The sequence below is a fragment of the Camarhynchus parvulus genome, chromosome 2 (assembly GCF_901933205.1).
Source record: "Camarhynchus parvulus chromosome 2, STF_HiC, whole genome shotgun sequence".
Taxonomy (NCBI): Eukaryota; Metazoa; Chordata; class Aves; order Passeriformes; family Thraupidae; genus Camarhynchus; species Camarhynchus parvulus.
In genome coordinates this window covers 53,490,914-53,509,803 of record NC_044572.1, presented here as the reverse complement: position 1 = coordinate 53,509,803, position 18,890 = coordinate 53,490,914, and the positions used below count along the sequence as shown (strand labels likewise).

General features: G+C 40.7%; 1 protein-coding gene across 7 annotated transcripts in view; it reads left to right on the top strand.

Moving 5' to 3' along the window:
• GLI3 (GLI family zinc finger 3) overlaps window positions 1-18,890 on the top strand; it is a 206,749-nt gene that overhangs the window by 57,668 nt on the left and 130,191 nt on the right. For 6 of the 7 annotated variants that reach the window (XM_030943798.1, XM_030943800.1, XM_030943794.1 and 3 more), the window contains one exon: window positions 9,299-9,541. In XM_030943798.1, the coding sequence (XP_030799658.1) occupies window positions 9,299-9,541 (243 nt within the window). Of the gene's footprint in view, window positions 1-5,173; window positions 5,261-9,298; window positions 9,542-18,890 lie in introns of those variants that run through there. The other variant, XM_030943799.1, reaches the window with a different exon arrangement.

The window sequence follows — 18,890 nt, the reverse complement described above, 5'->3', positions numbered from 1 at the left end:
TAAACCTTATGATGTTTTGCAGCATTCTTCTGAATTATTTAGACTACTGATGAGGACTGTGAAAAGTCTCCTTTCTACATTCAGGTGTCCAGCCTGCCTGTGTGGACACTTATTTGCAGACATCATGTATCATCTGCAATTGGTTGGATTTTATGGAATGTAAGGTGGAGCTGAAATTTGTGGGTATGATTTATGTAGCCTGTGACTAGACTTTTTTATGTAGAAGTACATACACATCTGCACAGAGAAATTTATATGGCATTCAAATTTTGCCCTTAGAAAACTTTGGTAAAATAATTGTCTGGAGATTGCAGCCTCTGTGAATCAGGGCAGAGTAACCCATAACATATTTTTAAACAACTGGTATTTTTCAGAGACCAGAAGTAAAGGGATATAATGGAAGCAAAAGTCTTACTGCAGCTGTGCAAAAGGGTGCAGCAATAAGTAAATTTCGCAACTAAATAGGTGATATCTGCCATCTAAACTGAAGGGTTGCCTGGATTGTTGCAAACCACTTAGTGATTTGCTAATGATTCCATTTAGGAGTTTGAACCCACCCAAGGAAAAAGGGAAGAAATATAATTCTATTTGTATGCAACACTATAAATAATTGGGGTTTTTTATTCTCTCAAGGCTAAGGTGTTTGTAGATGGTGCAAAAGGATGGTGCACCAAAGGGTTTATAACTCCTTTTTCACTCTTTTGTGGCTTTTAAGCATGGCTAATCACATTTATTTCAGGCTTCAAACAGCTTTAAGGCCTGGTCTTGCTGCTGGCTTGCTAGAAAGTGACAGCACAGAATATGTCCCCCAGTGTCTGAGTGAAATGAGGCAGTTACCCACAGATAGGCATAAACGTGCTATTAGATGGTTGAGAAATATATCCCCCCACCAAAACCCTCCTGGGAATTTATTGTAGTGCCTTTGATGTAACTAATTAGCCTGCTCAAAGTAAGCAATGACTAACAGTCTAATAACTGGCTAATGGAAGGAACTTCATAATGTTTTTAAATCAGGATCCTTTTGAGAGTTTTACAATAGGCTGAGGAGCTTTTTCTTTCTGAGAAATAGTTGCCAAAGGTCAGATCCTGATGTCTGTTGTTGTCTTTTAGTTATATTTGACTCTCTTGGCTCTTTGAACAGTCCAGATGTTGGAGAAGGGCAACGATCCTGGAGATATTCTGAAAGTGCAAAGCTTGAGTTTTAGCCCTGATCAGCAGACCTTGAGCAAATGTTCTAGTTTGCTGAGGTTGTCGCACAGTAATTTTCAGTCTTTGCAAAATTTTGTAAGGTAGAACAGTTTTTTGGAAGGGGAAATGAAAAAATAAGTTTGTTCTTCAAAGACATATTTTTTTCTCATTTGAGTTTCCCAGTCTTCAAGTAGCAAAATCAAAACATAAAATTTATCATATTAAGAAAGGGAAATGCTTTTGACTGCCTTCTAGTTCTGCAAATTTAAAAGGAGAAATGACAGGCTACATGTTAATTTTTTCCAATCAATTCTATCTCCAAATATCTTCTGCATTACAGCTTTCTTTTTTTTCTTTTTCACTGGAGCTCCAAAGCACTGGTACTACTAAGAGCTCCTTTCTCATCAAGATAATGATACAGCATTTCCACGTGCCAACCAACATCTTCAATGCATTTTCCAGACAGATCATTTGTGCCCAGTGGTTGGAGCATTTCTGATGCTGGACATGAATCCCTCTTGCTCTACTTGCAGAAGTAGTTTCACTGAATCCCCAGAATTTCAGTGCGAGTAAAGCAAGCAAAATTTGGGCCTTGTAGGCCCCAGAAGGTAAAAATTTAAAATCTTGCCACCTGCTTGGTACCTAGGTGTAGGGTTTAGTGTTTCTCCTGCCGCAGTCAATGTCGTCACTAACACCTAAACCAGAGTGCTGGGGGCTGCACTCGCCAGCGGTGTTAAGTATCACCACAGTAATCCACTGTCTGCCATGGGAGAAACATGTAGCCCTGAACTTGGGAAGGGAGAAAATGGTTTTCAGCTGTTTTGATTTAAATTGTTTGTTTTTGTTATTTTAAAGCCCGTGTAGAAACGGGCTGGGAGAGGGCTTGTTCAGAAGTGAGGCTCTCACTTCTTTGGAGGCTGACCTTGCAAGTTGCTGAGAATTAGTCCCTCCATTAGCTTCCCAGAGACTCTCAGCCCTGCAGGTCTGGGCTGGGCAGCAGGGCTCAAGCTCCATGTCTTGGCTAATTGGTCCTTCAGCTGGGCAGCTGGAGGGGAACTTGGCCAACAGGATACTGCAGGAATCTGGCTCACAGCAAGCAACTTCAGTAGCTTGTTCCAAAGAAGAGACTGGGATGGCTCAAGTGTCAGGTCAGTAACTTCAGGCACATGCCCAAATGTTACTCCTTTTTTTTTCCACATCCTGCATGATCAGCAAGATGCGGGATCATGTGTAAGGCAGCCCAGCCCTGCCTCCTGCCCTCTTTGTCCATCCTCTGAGGCTGAGTCCTGGGACTGACAAGGAAGTTTCCACAGTACTCTGCCTTTGTGTGTAGGTATCTGTGTCTACATCTGCCTCTTGTGTTTCCTCCGTAGGATTTTTTCAGTTTTTATGAGATTTTTAGCATTTCCCTATCGATCTCATGCAGGGATTTGTAGATACAGACTCTCAGTAAAATAAATACAGCAGGTCTGTGCTTGTATGAAATATTAAAGGTTTTATTTTACATAATTTCCAATATGTTTGTTTAGCTTCAGCTGGTTGGTTTTAGTTGGGAGTGGCTGGGGAGGTAACGAGCGCTGTAAATTCAGCTGGATTGAGATGAATTGAGATAAAGATATTGCTACTTAGAAGGCTCTCTCTGATTTAGGGCTCTGGAAAAGTTTACCTGAGTTTTTTAAGCTGCTTTGTGCCATTCTCAGGTTACCCATCAGTCTTGAGAAAGAGTTACTCAGACATTTGGAAAAGGCTGTGAGTGATGTTCTCCTGATAACAGTGCATTGCTGGTTTAGTTTTGGAGTGGTGTGAACTCCGTACAGGCCCAGTTTTGTCTCATCCAGGTCAGTGGGAGCTCTGCCGTTGACTCAGGAATGCATGATCAGGCTCTGTTTCCAAAGTCATAGGCATTGTATTGATGCACTGCGTTCTGTCCTCTGTACTGTCAAAAAAGGAACTGAACCAAGCTGTGCAGCAGATGCAGCAAAAATGAATATATGTGTCACTTGAGGAAAACAAGGGAGTGTGAGTGGAGTATTAGGTAGGTATTGTAGGGATTGGGTCCCTCTCTCCTTCATTGATAAATCCTTTTTCTTCCAGTGAAAGCTAAAGTTGACAACAAAAGAATATAACATGTTTTTCAAAACAAACAAACAAAAATTACAAAAGAGCTGTGTATTCATGTTCAAAGATCACAAATCAGTTCTTGGAAATTACTATACATAGGAAAAAGAAAAAATAACTAAGCTAAAAGTACATTGCAAGTAGGAATAGAAAACTATAAATTTTCAGTGGTAAGCTCAGTTAATGTATGTTATTTATAAGCACAAAAGTCTTGTATAAGGTATGCTTAAACATTGCAAATAAAGTGAGTACAGTATTGTTATCTAGCAGATTTTGTAGCCTCTTGTGTAAATGGAGTCTATTTTTAAAATCAATTATGAGCATCATCCTTCATATCTGTGTTAGTGTTTCCAGAGTGCTTCTTGTGCAGTTGCTCCAAATGCAGGAAAATAACAAACTTGGGACGAAGGGTGTCCAATTTAAGCTACTGTACTCACCCAAAACAACATTTTGCTTACAACACACGCTGTTTTAAAGGCAGGCACAACCCTACAGATCTATTTCCTCCGAAGTTGCTCTTAAGGTGGTCAGAGAGAAGTGAAAAGTGTGTGTATGCAAGTAGGTGCAGGTACAGGTGTCCTAATGAGCCTGGCAATTGCTCTATTGCATCATTTCAAGGAAGAAAATATCAGGTGTCAAAAACTTGGCCTTTCTTAAATGGGAAGGAAATGGCTTTCTTACTTAGGTATCCATTCTGTTAAGAATCTAAGTAGTCAATCTTTTTTGCATTCCACCTTCCCCCTTCCTTCTGGCTCACAGCATCTAAAATGCTACTTTTCTGGGAAAGACTGATATTCTGATTTCAGTTTTGTAATTTAATGATGGAGAGTTTCCTTAGTAAACCAAATTTAGAGTACTAGAATGCTTATCTTATATCCAGACCTTGAACATAAAAGGCATTTTATACCAGCAATTGTTCATTTAATGAGCAATTGCAGAGTGCAGGACGGTTAAGGGATTGAGCTATATGCACCATTATTGCAAGAAGTATTCTGAAATACCAGAAATAGGACGTAAGCTCTGATCAGGGGGACTGTGAGCACAATTACCTTCTTTTCAAATCCTTCTGTGACACTGCGGGAGGAAAAAGGACTTTGAAACTTGAAAGGAAAGAGCTTGCTTTCAACCTCAAAAGCTAGGAGGAAAGGGCTCTGAAATTTGCTCAGTATTCCCAATTCACCATTAGCCTGTTTCTTCCTTTAGCCTCAAGGCATTCTCCGCTTTTTGAAAAGATGTTAAGAAATTCAGTCACAATAGAGAGCCTAGTTTTGAACATGTTTCACTCGGTCCATTGAGGTCTGGTCTTCAGCCTTTGTGTGGGGTGAATTGAGCTGAGCAGCAATCTGGTTGGGGAGAGGTGAATGAGCAGTCTCTGTGCAGTCACAAATTCTGGCAAAGAAAAGATTACCCTTTCCTTTATTTTAAAATATGCATTCCTGTACAATCCTGCTAGTGGCAATATGCAGAGCCGAGCTTGTGCTTAGGTCAATATGGAGCACTTGGTTTATAGCAACTCTTGTTAAGTTTGTCTTGTAATTGAAGCTGCTGTTGACCTTGCTTGGAGACCATTTGTAAAACCGTTTATTTAGCATAAACTGAAATAATAAACCGTCCTTCTCTTAGGCTGATTGTGATAGGGTGACATTAGTTTGATTTAATGATTAGCCGCCTGACCCCTCAGCTAGAGAGAGCTGCTTGAATAGGGAGAGTTCACTAGGAAGCACACAGGAAGAATACTAATGAGCTTGTTAAATTTAGCATGGCACCAACCACTTTTAATTCCTCTAATGGGAGAAGCACTGCCTTTGAGAGAGAGGGAGGGAGATGGGAGCGGGGGAGAAGGGAGAGGGAGAAAAAGAGGGAGGAATGCCCATGTCCTGGTAGCCAGAGAATTTTGGTCAAGACAAGAGAAGCGCTTAGAGGGAACATCAGGCAGGGTCTCTTGGACTGAGTTGTAAGTACCTTGTTTTTTCTCTTACTCAGCTGAAGTGCTGTCAGATCTCTCATGAGATAGCAATGCTCTCTGGAAGTTGCAAGCAGAAATGTGGTGATGAAACTTAATATATTAAGAGATTTAACTGGGCTGGTGTTGTCTTGTTATTAATCAGGGGTGTCTCTGAAGTGTGTTGGGATTGACTTTTAGTGTGGTCTATCAGTAGATTTCAACTTTTTTTTCAGTTGCTGACTTTAGGTGCTTTAAAGTAAAATAGCTTCTACTTTGTCTTGGTCTATGGTGAAAAAAGGCAAAAAAGTTCAACAGGTAAAGAAAGTTTAAAGGATTTTTACATTAGGTTTTGTCTTGTGCTGATTTTTTTAAAACTTTCTGAGTAAATTAGGTGTGCAATTAAAAGTGTGTTTATTCAGGCATGCTGTCCAGTGTGAGTTTTTTGAGAAAGCTTTTTGATTGAGTGAGAGGTGCTCCATTAAGTGAGGTGCTCAGTACTTCTAATAAAACTGGCTTCTGATCAAAATAGCAGGACTAAATCAGGCATTTCTCAGTGGCTGTGAGAATCCTGGATTAAAGTGATCATTCAAGACTGCGCACTTCTAACATGTGTCTCTGGCTATTGGCTTGTTAAGTGAAAGAAAGGGTGTATGTGAAGAAAGAGAAGCTTATGCAGATTGCTCTTGGGCATGATTGCTTTTTTTCTTTTCTTATTTAACCCTTCACTCTTACACTGGCAAAAGGTGGGAGGAATTGTACTGGAGTTGGTGGGCTGCCACCAGCTTAATCTTTTGCTTTGGCGTTTGTCTCTCTGCAACATTTTAATAAATCAGATGCTTCTTTTGACCCTAAAGCTGGTCACTTCTAAAACGTGAGCAGAGCAGTAACAGAACAGTTCTCGCTTATTTGGCTGTAAAACCCCTTTGGCAGATGCTGCTGGAGAAGTGGGCTGTTTGCTTACATTTTTGCTTTAGAATCCCACTTGTTGCCATGGTGGACAGTGTGTTTCTGTCAATAATTTGGCCTGGCGCGCCTTGCCCGCACTTACTCTTGAAACTTTATTGAACGCTTCAGTTGAACCAGAACAAGATTAGACAGCTTTCCCCTTTTGGCACGCTGGAGTGGCTCGCCTGCCATGAGAGCCGGCAGCATTACTGCAAGAGGAGTTTCCCGCTCGGCGCCGGGGGAGCTCCTGCAAACTGCTTGGCTCTTAGCATCCTGGAGCGTGGGTGCTGTCAAATTTCTCATCTGCCCCATCACCAGCAACCCGGTGGTGTGAAGTCAATGCTTAGTGAGCTGTTTGGCTGATGAATAAGCCTTATTATTATCACAAAAATGCCATCGTGTTTAGTTAAATACTTCTGGGCCAGTTTTTGTGTGGCAGAAAACATCCAGAAACTTTTGACTTGTAATGGCACATGGCAATAACTTTATAATGGGAGAGAGATCGTTGATACAGAAGGAAAAATAGTTTTGTCTTCTTTTTTTCTTAAGTAACCAAAAAAGGGAAAACCTTATTAAAACAAATATTTTCCCTTTTGTTTCTAAATTACTGAAAGTAGGTTTTGAAAAATCAGCCTTTTCCATAACAGTCGCTAGTACCTTGATTCATGACGTGTGCATGTTTTGAGAAGAAAAGTATGAAAGTGGGACCCGCACATAAATGTCAGCTTCTTGTTGTATCCCAGGATGGCAGTTTTAACAAATATTATCTTTATATGGAAGAGTAAAAGAACTGAAATCCTATCTGATCATCTGAATGATTATACAGCCCCACAAATCACTCTAGCTTTCTTCTTTCTGAACTGTTGTAGCACTGGTTAGCTCGCTCTACTTAAGAGTCTGTCGGAATTTCAAATGAAGTGTAATACCCTGTTTTTATAGGAGTTTGTCTCATCAGTGAAAGTTCACTCTAGGTTGAAATGTAACATAAAAGACTCTGGCTAAAGAGAAACCTGATGGAAAATATATCTTTGGGCTGATTTTTTTTTTTTTTTTGTTATACAAGCGGGTTTCTAAAAACCTCATATAAGTTTTAAAGTTTTAGTCACTGATTTGCAGTTCTCTAACTAAAGCCAGCTTCAGTGTAAAAAGTTGAAACCTTAAACCCTGCTAATCCAGAGCAGGGACCAGTGCCTGTGCATATTAATAAAAAGTAGGAAAGGGCAAAGGGTTTAAACTCTGTAATGTTGTTGTCTATTTCCATTAACTCTTTCTTCTCAGACCCAACCCTAGAAAAGCTCTGTATGTAGAATTACTGGCTGGAAAAAGAATTCTGTCCCTGGAAGACGCTGATAAGTCAGCAACCCTTGTTGCTGTAATACTTGGAGATAGAAAAATAATTAAGTGCTCAATAGGCTATGCTGCTGAGTTTTTGTGTTGTTGCTACTTGGGAGGAGAGGAGGCAGAGAAAAAACTGGTTAGCATTTCATTCAAAGCAATGGTATGGCTAATTTACACATATAATGGCCAGGTATCTGTATGTCCAGAGCTTGTTTCTAATCTAATTCGTATAAAGACACATAGGTTGAGTCACGCTGGTGTCAGCCTTGATGAGTGTAGTCACCTGGTGAGTTGCTGGCTGCTGCTTTTGCTGTGTGAGCAAGTACACCAGGGAAAGGTACAAGTGAAATGAAAACTTAGCCCTGACCTCAAATCTCTGACAACCGAAGTGCGATCTTGGCACTGGTGTCAATCATTCTTCCTTGCATGTGGATTGTCGAGTAAGGGCACTTTAGTTTTATTTCCTAAGGGTGTTTTCATTTCCTTTTCTAGTTACCATTTCTGTGCCTAGCATTTAATAATTTGAGATTCCTTGTGTACTTCTAGAACTGCAGAGCAACTTTGAAATGAAGAATCTTTATCAGTATTCCTTCAAGATGTATTGGTGTATGCTTGCATGTGCAGTGTGGTTGATGGAACAAGGCCGTACCTGGAGCATTGGTATTGGCCAAGGATTACAGGCAGCAAGCAATCATGCTTGTTTAGAGAAACATCTGTATTTTAAACCAATAATGCAGCTGAAGGAGAGCATTTACATTAGAGACTTATGTACCTAGCAAAGCCCCTCTGCCCCATGGCATGTGTGAAATGTACCTAGGAACACGCATCTTGATTTTGAGGAACAGAACCATTTTGTCTGCTTTTTGAAGGGTGCATGTAGTTCCTAGGGGTTAAAATTCTTGTGGGAGCAGTGGGTTGTTTTAGCACCTAGTCCTGGAGCTGTCTGCAAGGAAAGCTGGTAGAGCCATGGTCAGGATGCTCTTCTCCCCTTACAAGTGGTACCACAGGACTAGAGGCTTACTCCAAACTAGGGCTTGGGTTTGACGCTCTTAGTTATGATTATTTTACCCCCAGCTTTTTCTTCCCCCTTGTTCATTAAGAGTTTGTGGCTTTATTTTTGTGGATATGGGAAAAAGAGGTAGGAGGAGTATATGCAAACCATCCTGCACGTGGTGACACTGTCAGAGCAGTGGCCTTGCTTGTGCCTGCCTGATGCTGCTGGTCCTGTATGTTGAGCAGTTGTACCCATTTTATTGCTGCCTACCTTGGTTCTGATCACTGCCAACCTCCCTGCAAGGTTTCAGCCCCTCACACAGGCAAACCCCAGGGACCTGGAGCTGAGCTGCAGAGCTGTGGTGGGTGGCTGGGCATGATTTAGGCCTTGGTGGTGGGGTTCATCTTCTCCTCTGTGTGACAAATCATTTCTTGACTCCCCATCAGGGAGCTCCCAGTCTCCTTGTCCCAGAGGCAGGGAAACAGCAAGCCTCTGTCTGTTCCTGCACAATTGATAGCCCCGCTGGAGGAGCATCAGTGCATGGGTGACGGTGATCTACTGCTCGGCTGCTGCCGGCTCTGAACGGGCAAGCATCCCCAGGCCATCCCTCACAGCCACACAGGCACCTCCTGTCACAAACTTACACCGGGAGGAGGAGGAGGGCAGCGGGGGGAGAACTTTTCTTTATTGTATTTGCTATAAATGGGCTAAAAGTGTGTGTCTCTCTTTTTTCTTCCCTTCTCTCTTTCTTCTCCCTCATTTTTTTGCAGAGGATGAAAGTCCTGGGCAGACCTATCACAGAGAGAGAAGGAACGCGATCACAATGCAGCCGCAGGGTGGGCAAGGCCTCGGCAAGATCAGTGAAGAGCCTTCCACGTCGAGTGAGGAAAGGGCCTCATTAATCAAGAAGGAGATCCATGGATCTATATCGCACCTTCCCGAACCTTCCGTACCATACCGCGGGACGCTCTTTACCATGGACCCCCGAAACGGCTACATGGACCCTCATTACCGTGAGTATTGATCGCTGCTTTATTTGGGGATGCAAAGTTGGAAGCTGTCAAGTTTAATGTGATTTTGTCACTTTGCATTGTCCCTGGGGGGAACTGCTTTATCTGGAGGGAGTGGTGTTTGTGGTAAATGCAATCTCTTTTTTTTCCTGAAGTTACAAACCAGGGTGCAGTTGCACTGCAGGTAGAAATTACTGCAGGCCTCTGCAAAATGACTTCCACAGGACATCTCATCTGTTGCTAATCCTCCTCAGCCATCCAGGGTTGTGTTTTGCTCCACCTCCTTAAAACATGAAGAAAAACGGGCCTCATTATAGCTAGCAGAGAAGGAAAATGAAACAGGCCTTAAAAATCCGTCTTTTAAAACAATGTTAAAGTATGTTATTGAGAGAAACAAGGATTGTGCCCTGTACACTGAGAATTTAGGGAATTGGAAAGCTTAGTTTTGTGCTTTGGGACTCTGTTTTGTTTTGGAGGTTTTTTTTTAGACATTCACAAGTGTGTTTGAGAATGCAGGCTTGATGGAGTGTTTTTGCAATTTTCTTTCCCAGCTATAGTTCCCTGAAGTTGTAAGGGGGAGGAAAAAAGGCAAATGGTTTCAACTTCTGAATTCTCGCTCAGGCATTAACAAAAAAGTAAGAAATTAACTGACACTTGAACACAGATGTGGAGTGGATTTCTCCACAGGCGCAAAGTATGAAGGAGTTAAGCAATTTTTTTTTCATCTGTTTCTAGTTTACAAAAAAAAGAGAAAAAAGATCATTTAGTTGTGTCGTAATGAAGTACATCTTGAGGTGTCAAGGCTTGTGCCTTTTGATTATAGATTTATCACCCAGTCAGGATACAGATTTGCCATTAAACCTTTCAGTCTCCAATTCCAGATTATAGGCTTAAGACCCACAAAGAGAGAGCAGTCTGCATTGGTTTTCCTTTTTTTTTTAACATCATTCAGAAATTTTAGTGTTTTAAGGCAAAAGGTCATTAGCCAGACGAATGATTAGTGAGGACAGCTGATTAGTGCATGTTTTTTTGCTAAAGAAAGTGCCAGGGATAAAAGCTAATTTTATCCCTTCATTAGTTGGGCTAGCAGCAAAGGGGAATGTTCACTCATCAGGGTGCAGATCAAAGTATGTCTTGCACAACCTTAAGTCTCACCAACCTCCTTTAAAAAAAAAAAGAGCCTGATTGTTAATAAGGATGGAGGTATTATGAGAAAACGAACACTTGTTGCCTGTATAGTTTAGATCAGTATTTAGGAAAAAGTTTGCAGTTAAGCTTTCGAGCTCTTTTTCAATGTAGTCATTTGGTTTTTGTACACCTTCCTCTCCTGCTCTCGTACAGACCTGCTCAAACCCTCTGGGGGAGTTACTCATCTCTCTGTTGAGGAGCACACAGTTGCTGCAGCACACCAGTGGCAGACTCCTGCCAGACAGGCATGAATGTGCAGCGCAAGCAGCCACTCTTGAGCAGCAGAGCATACAAGTATTACCTCGGGGTTGGAGGCACCATTCCTAGCTTCTGGTTAGCAAATGCCCAGTCTAGCTTAAGAGAAACCCAACAAAACAAGCAAGTATTATTGGGCAGGCAAAATAGCTTCTCTGTTTGTAGGCAGTACAGCTAGGGAAAAATGAAATGTGTGACAAAAACAACCCTCAAAACCAAAAAACCTTATGCTGCATTTAGTGGGGAAGATTGCCATTTTGACCATCTGACCAGCTGCCAGCTCACCCATTAAATCTTGTTCAAATAGTTACTGAAATTACTGAAGGTTCTGACAGAAGAAAAAGATCTGGTCAGTCAGGATGGGATGTGTCTGAGTGGTTTGCAAAGAGTTTATTTTGGTTTATTTTCCCAAGTTCACCTTTTCACAAGGGTTGTCAAGATTTAATGATGCTAACTGTGTCTGTATTGTGACCATTAATGCTAGCTAGTTAGGCTGTGTGGACTACTAGCAAAACATCGATGTCAGAAGTTGAGAGAGCGCCAGAAGTTCCCCGCCATACGACACCAGAGAAACAGGAGATGAGTTAATTTTAAATGAGCAACAAGATCTTAAAACAGAAATCTAAGTCAGAAAGCATCAGATGGACAGACCCGCTTCCCTCTCCTGTAATGAGTAGTACATTTGTATTCACTGATTTATAAGGTCCCTCAAGCTATTAATGTCATAAAAAGAGCCATCATGCTTTTATTTACCTTTAATAGCTATGATACAGAGAGACAACTAAAAAGACAAATGTCTAGTTAGATTTATAGGAAAGCAGACAATCTTACTGAAATTTTCATCGTGGTTGTATCATTTATATATGTAAGATATGCTTTCATCAGAGTGGTGACTGCATTAAGACTGACACTTTTAGTGGTCCATATGAAGAAGGCTGAATAATGTACACTGTAGTAACAGGTAAAGAACCAGAGAGGCTATTATTTTCCTCTCTTAATTTCTTGCTAGTTTTGCTGGCCATGTGTATAGAAAATGTTTTAATTCAACATAATCAGATGTGTAAACACTTACAGTAATTTCTTAGTTTCCCTGTGGTTGGAAAATATAGACTTCTCAAGATGCCTAATTCGTGCTTCTATTTATACCCACTTTGTATTTAAAAGTGTGGGCAGGCTTCCTGTAACATAGGAAAAGGGAAAATAATTTTTTTGAAGAAAGACATCTGTATGTTTTTATGACAAAAAAAGAAAAGAGCGTTTAAGTCAGTTGTGTGTAGAACGCATGTTCCTTCCATGAGCTCCAGTTATTAGAAACAACTTGAGTGCTTTGCATTTTTACATGTAAACACGTGTGTGTATGTTTGTGCATTGCAGGATTTTTTTGTTTTAATTTTTTTCTAATTAAAATGACTGATGTTGTAAATGTTGGTAATAATAGTTACCATAAATGTGGAAGAAATCCCTCATTGAGGGGGAGTTTGCTCTCCTGCAGAGTGTGGGTGGGGATACTGGTTGTGTTTCAAGTGAACCAGCTTTTCAAACAGCTGGGATGAAACATGCTGTGGAGCTGGCAGCCCTTCTGCACCACCAGAGAGCCCCTCAACCATTTAGCAACTGAGAATGTGAATGCAGTCCCATGCTCAGCTCGCAGCCTTCTATTCTCCAACAGATAAAAGGGAAAACACAGGCCTAACCCAGAAATTTTTTTCTGTCTTTTTTGTTACAGATTTCTTAACCACTATTTAAACACAGCTCACAAAGGAAGAGGGAGATGCTGTTTTTGTTTGTTTAACTTCTAAAATCTTTTTTTTCTTTAAAAAGGCTTTAGGACAGATGACAGAAGAGCTGGAGTTAGCTCCTTTTCTTTGTTGAGGAGAGCAGAGTTACTGACCTTAATCACAGTGTTTCTTAAAAGGATTTAAAATCCTGAGTTTCTCAAACACTAATTCCAGTGGTAGTTGGAGCCCCTTGTTAATGTAAATTTCATCTCTAAGAGTTGGGGCTGAGGCAGGGAAGATGGGGATAGCAACTTGCCTTTGTTATTTTCTTCCACAATTTTCATTTTCATGTAGATTTATGGCAGTGCTAAGACTGCCTGTCACACAAGTCATTCCTGTGGAAAAAATGAATCATTCCTGATGTAAACACTTTGATTTAAAACATACTGTTGATATTCTTCCCTGGGTTACACAGTTCGTCTGAAAGAATTGTTAGTACCTAATTAGCAAAACCTGAAGAATTATCTTAATCAAAAAGCAGTGACAGATCATTTGGCTCTGATCCAAATATTTATATATAGAGGAATGTATGGCCCTTGCAGGATTCTCTTTGTGGTAAATCACTTCATCTCAGTGAGGTTACACTAGCTGAAAGCAGGAACTCACTCCTTTCTTTTTTTTTCCTTTTCCTTTCCTTTTCTTTCACCTCTTCTACCCAAGGATTTATTTTTCTGGTGTTGAAGCTTCTGTATCTGTCTGGGGAAGTGGGAACTGATTATTGCACATTTCATAGGATTAGCCCTCCAAAGGTATTGATTGCCCTCAGTTCCCACTGACTGTTCTTGGGCTTAGCTTTGTAAGGACTGGGCCTTGCATAAGTGCCCGAGCTAGATTACCGAGTGTTAATGTCACCTCAAAATCAATTTGCAACATGAACAAAAGACCCCAGCAAGGAAAATACAGTGCTGGTTCACTAGGTGCACTTGTTCATTCACTAGCTTTAATTTCTGTTGACAAGAATTCCCCTTGCTTCATATCCCCATCGGAAAGGAAAAGGGAGTGTGGGAAAAAAAAAAAGGCGAATCGGATTCTGTTTCTAAAAATGCAAACTGTAAACTGGAAACACTGTTTTAAACTGCAGTAACTGGGAAGCAATGACTTTTCATGGCAGTGACTCTTGAACCACAGCGGCCAGCTATGTGTGGCACATTTGACACTGAGAGCAGTCCAGGTCACCACCAGGAGATGGGCTCATGGAAAGGGCCTGTAGAGGGGTAGGTGATGGCCTCCTTAGTCATCTACCTGGCATAATTTGGGACTCAAGAGAGACAACCGAGGCACTTCTGGATAGCACCAAAGTAGGCACTTTTCTTATTTCACCTCTAGTTTCCCAGTGTCTTTTGGTGACAGGAGACCAGGACAGCTTTTTGTAGAGAGTTTCTACCTGGGCTGGTTGGACAGTGGTAGGAAAATGGCACCAGAGAATCTTTCTAGAGATTTAGGGCCAGAGTCTTTAAATACATTTAGTTGCTCTTCAGTTTCAAACTGAGTTTAGCCTCTGAGAATCTGGGTCCTACTTCAACTCTGCAGCATTTTGCAGGGGAGAGGCTTAAGCACTCTAGTAACAAAACTCTCTACTGACAGTGATTTATGGGGTGGTTTCGAAATGTTGTCAAGTAGGAGTAGTAGAAAAAAGTAAAATCTAAAGCTTTTAATAGAACTCACAAGGAAAAAAGCCTCTGTTATAAAAGTGAATGTCAGACTGCTCATGTCAGCTGAGCAGCTGAAGTGTGGGTCTTTAAAAAAATTAGTGTGTTTGCAAAAGTATTTTTGGGATTAAAAGTCTAAAATATAATAGTATCTTTCAATAGCCTCCAACAAAAAACATTACTGTTCTCAAATACCAACTTTTGGTCAGAGGCAGCTTCAGTGTGAAATTTAGGAAGGTGCTGCAGACCTTGTAAGCTTAGCAGCTTCTAAGTTGAAACAGCTTCTCCAAGATGCCTTCCAACCCTCCCGTGTTGTTTTTGAAACTGCTCATTGCAAGTACTCCTGCCCATTTCTCCTGAGGCCTGTGAAATAAGCAGTGTCTCCTGAGTGATGGTCTCATATGGAAGTAACAACTGCACCCATAGATTTACAGTATGTAGATATGTTCTTCCTTCTTATGCATTTTTTCTCTCCTCAGCATGAGACAGAGTCCAGAACTACCAGTATCTGGAAAGCTTTGAAGTGTAATGTGATTGAGCAATTGAAAGGTGAACTTTTAGGTTTGGGTGGTTTTTTTTTTGTTAGTTTGGTTTTGGTTTCGGTATTTGTTTTGGTTTTTCGGGTTTTCTTTTCTTTTTTGTTTGGTTTGATTTTTTTTTTGTTTGGTTTGATTTGGTAGAATAGAATGTTGGAGATTTCTTATTTCTAAATAAGAAATAAGAAATAATAGAAATTATTTGTAGCTCTATAATTCTGTTGGACTTCAAAATTCTAAAAATGTTTTGAGAAGCACATTAAAAATGTTATTTTAATGTCTTCTTGTTTCTTGTTTTGGTGTTCAAGTGCATCTAAGAAAGCTGTGGGATGAGGTTTTATATGTGGTTTTTTTGTTGTTGTTTGTTTTTTTAAAGAACAGGGAAGATGAAGACAGGACAAATAGAAAAACACTAATGGATTTGATTTATTTTTTCCAGCTAAAGCTTTTTTATCTGCTTTACAGTATGCATTTGTTGTATACTGCCTTCATAGAAAGAGACAGAATTCATTGCTCAGAGCCACAGAATCATGGTTAAGAACTGTGAAGAAAAAGCCAAGAAATAATGTAATCCATCTCTTGAGCATTAAGGCAGATCCACTGTCCCTAAATCAGGAGAGAGTGAAAAGCTTCTTCAAAGTTGTTGTATCCCTTGATACACGGACATTTGTCACAATGCTTTTAAAACAGAAGGTCTGTAGTGGATTTGGGCTGATCTTGTGTGCCTACAATGTAACTGGCATCAGCAGCTGGTGGGGAGAAATGTGAAATGGTTCTCTTGCATTGGTGCTCTCTCTGGGCAATATTACTAGAGGGAATTTAATTGCATAAGTTGAGATTGGCATTGAGTGCCATTTTTTATGCCTGTGAGGATCCTAAGTGGTGTGACTGCCAGCCTGGTCAGCCCCTGTATCCTGTGTCATATCTGTTAACAGATCTCACTCATACTCTTGTATGGATGTCCTGTTATATCAGGGCTTTAAGATGGCCCTATGTGTTTGTATTCAGCCACCAGAATCCTCATCTGTTGTGTCTAAATGTAGAAAACAAACATTTAAATTGAGATTTTTTTGCTCCATCTCTGCTGTCATTGTCCAGCTTTTCTTAAGAAAACTGTAGCAATAAATCGGTTGCAGAGTAGCTAATGTGTACAGGATGCTCCTCTGCCGTGATTCTCTTGTGTTAATTCTCTTTCATTCTGGGTGCTTGACATCTGGGTGTGCCCTATTTTTCGTTGCTCTTGTCCCCTGGCCCTTGTGTGGCCACAGAAGGAGGGCATTGTGTCACAGAGGATGCCTCAGCTGGGCAGTGGAGTAATGGGAGCGTGTGGACACCATGGGCCTGCCCTCTGCATGGCATTGACCATGGACTTGTCAAGGGGGAATTTGAAAGGCAACAATGGTCCCTGTTGTCAAAGTGCAGCTTCAAGCTTGTCCCATGGAAGTCTCTCAGTACTAGCCTCCTGTTGGAACCCAGGTTGAACAGGCCTTTACTTTTATGACAGTTTCAATGCTTTGGTTGCTGAACCATTTTCAGGATTGCTGGCAGATACAACTTTATTCCTATTGATTGAGCTCAGTACTTAGGAGGAGAGCCACTTAGCCATAGCCTCTACTTCCTTTTATTCACACCTACCAGCACAATTGGCTTCCTCTTAGCCTGGCTCTTTACCTCTTAGTCTTGGTAGTTTACACAGCACTCTATAAACTCTTATTAAAACACTCCTCAACTGGGGCTCTTGAGCTTGCTGATAGAATCACATCTGAGTCTGGAGATCATGTTAGGAATGCTTACCCCTTCAGTCAGACTTATACTGGCTACTTTTATTGATTTCTGATAATATAGCTTGCAGCCAAGGCACAAACCACCAGTGCAGAGAAGCAGTATTATCCTCAATATATTGGCTATTCATAGCTGTGTTTTAAAGAGTACAACTGCTGTGTTGCCATGTGATCATTGGCATGTGTGGTGCTGGGTACACAGCAGCAGGAAAGGCAATATGTGCGTGGGAATGTATGTATGTACAAGTTTGTACATCTTCATACTTCCTTTTAAAAGTAAGAGTTACCACTTACAAAACAGTCTTTCAATATTGCTTTCTTTACAGTTTTTTTTTTATTGTCTTGCAGTTTTTTGGAGTTCAAAACAGATAGCTCAGCAGATAACAGAATTGCTTTCTAATCTCAATTATGCTTCTTTCATGTTTCACTCTGAATAAGGTAGTATAGAGGGTCCCTCATTGTTTATTCTAGCTTCTCTTTCACATTTCAGTGCTGCCCCGACCCATCATTTTTCTGAAATAGTTGAATGATGCTGATCCAGAACCCAGTGAATTCAATGAATCAGCAGCTGCTGGCTTCAATAAACTTTGAAATAATCCCCAGTTGCCTTAGATTCTACCCTTTTATCTTACCTATTCTTCATGCTAATTGCAATTTAAAATCATAATTCCCAAGAATCCATGTTACTATTTTTTAGATGAAGAGCTGAACATTGTTATTCCTCCATTTACAGTCCCCATTGAAATAGCCAGTGGTAACAAGCCAAAAGTTATGGCACATGAAATACTTCAAAATAAATGGCTGATTATGGTAATGGCTGAGTGCAACACCATACCAAGTGTTGAAGCAAATATCTAATGAGTTAGAATGTGTTGAACTGAATTTCATTCCAGCATGTCAGATTCCCTAGTGTGAAAAGGTACTGAATGTGATTTGTATGTTTTTTCTTTTTCAGTAGCCTATATACAGATACAACTTAAGAAAGCTTCAAGCTTTGGCCTTGAGTTCTGTTAGACATTGTTGTTGAAATGGAATTGGGTTACTTGGATGAATGCAATTTGGATCAAGGCCTATATTATGTATAAACATTGGTTGCTCACTTTGCCGGGATGGACCAGCATGGTACAGTGATAGGAAACTGTTGGCACCAAAGCTGTTCTTCATGCTGGACAATATTTGAGTTGGCATTAACACCACTGATCTAACAGTGTTGTTAACAATAAAATTGGTGCCAGACATCAAAAACATTAATTACTGCTGTGATAGGAGTGGAATTTTTTTTTTGCTTTTAACTAGGAGGGAAAAGAGGAGCATTAATCATACATTACTAACTAATTATTGAGCTGCCCAGTATTTGGGATGTTTGATTTGGAAAGCCTGATGTATGTCATGCTCATCCAAGTCCTTACATTGCATGAGACTGGCAATGGCTATGGTCTATGCTCTTTTTCACTCTTACAAGTTTACAGTTAATTTTTTATTGTTTTTAATTTAAACACATAAAGCAAACTGGAAGAAACCCCTTTAAATAAAGGCTAAAGGCCTGATTTGGTTTCATCTGATCCCACAGAACAAATTAAAAACCTGGGTGCTGGTCTGTGAAAATGTTTCTGCTTCTTTTGGGGAAATAGCATGTTTCTTCAAAGTCACTAGTTATTTATCAGTTTAACACACATCCCACATTTAGTAGTGCCATTCATCCTCTGTGCATTAAAAACCAGGAGTGGGGAGGACAAGGGCTGCTGTAGTGTTTCTTCCCATAGACATGAGTTTCTTGTGTATTCTGCTCTGAAAAGGTGGTCTGTACTGGTGGGTTAAAGCATGCTGTGTGTCTGTATTGTGACCAGCCTCGCTGTCTGGAATTTTTTGCTAAATAGCCTGTGGGAGTGTTGCCTGTGTTGCTTTTACACGTGGGGGTTGCCTGGGCCTGCAAGTCCTGCTGGACCAGAGATGTGTTGGGCCTGGTGCTGTGGGGCTGTGCCTGGAGGCTGGCAAAACACAAGGTTGTCGTGCCTTCCCATGAGAGGGTGGCCTCTAGGCTGCCTTTAAGAAGTGATGTAGGCATGGATACTGTTTGTTAAGGTTACACAAGGTATTGGCACAGCTCTCTGTGGAGACACTCATCTGAAATGGTGTGCTCTGCTGTCGGCTGAGAAATGATTTTT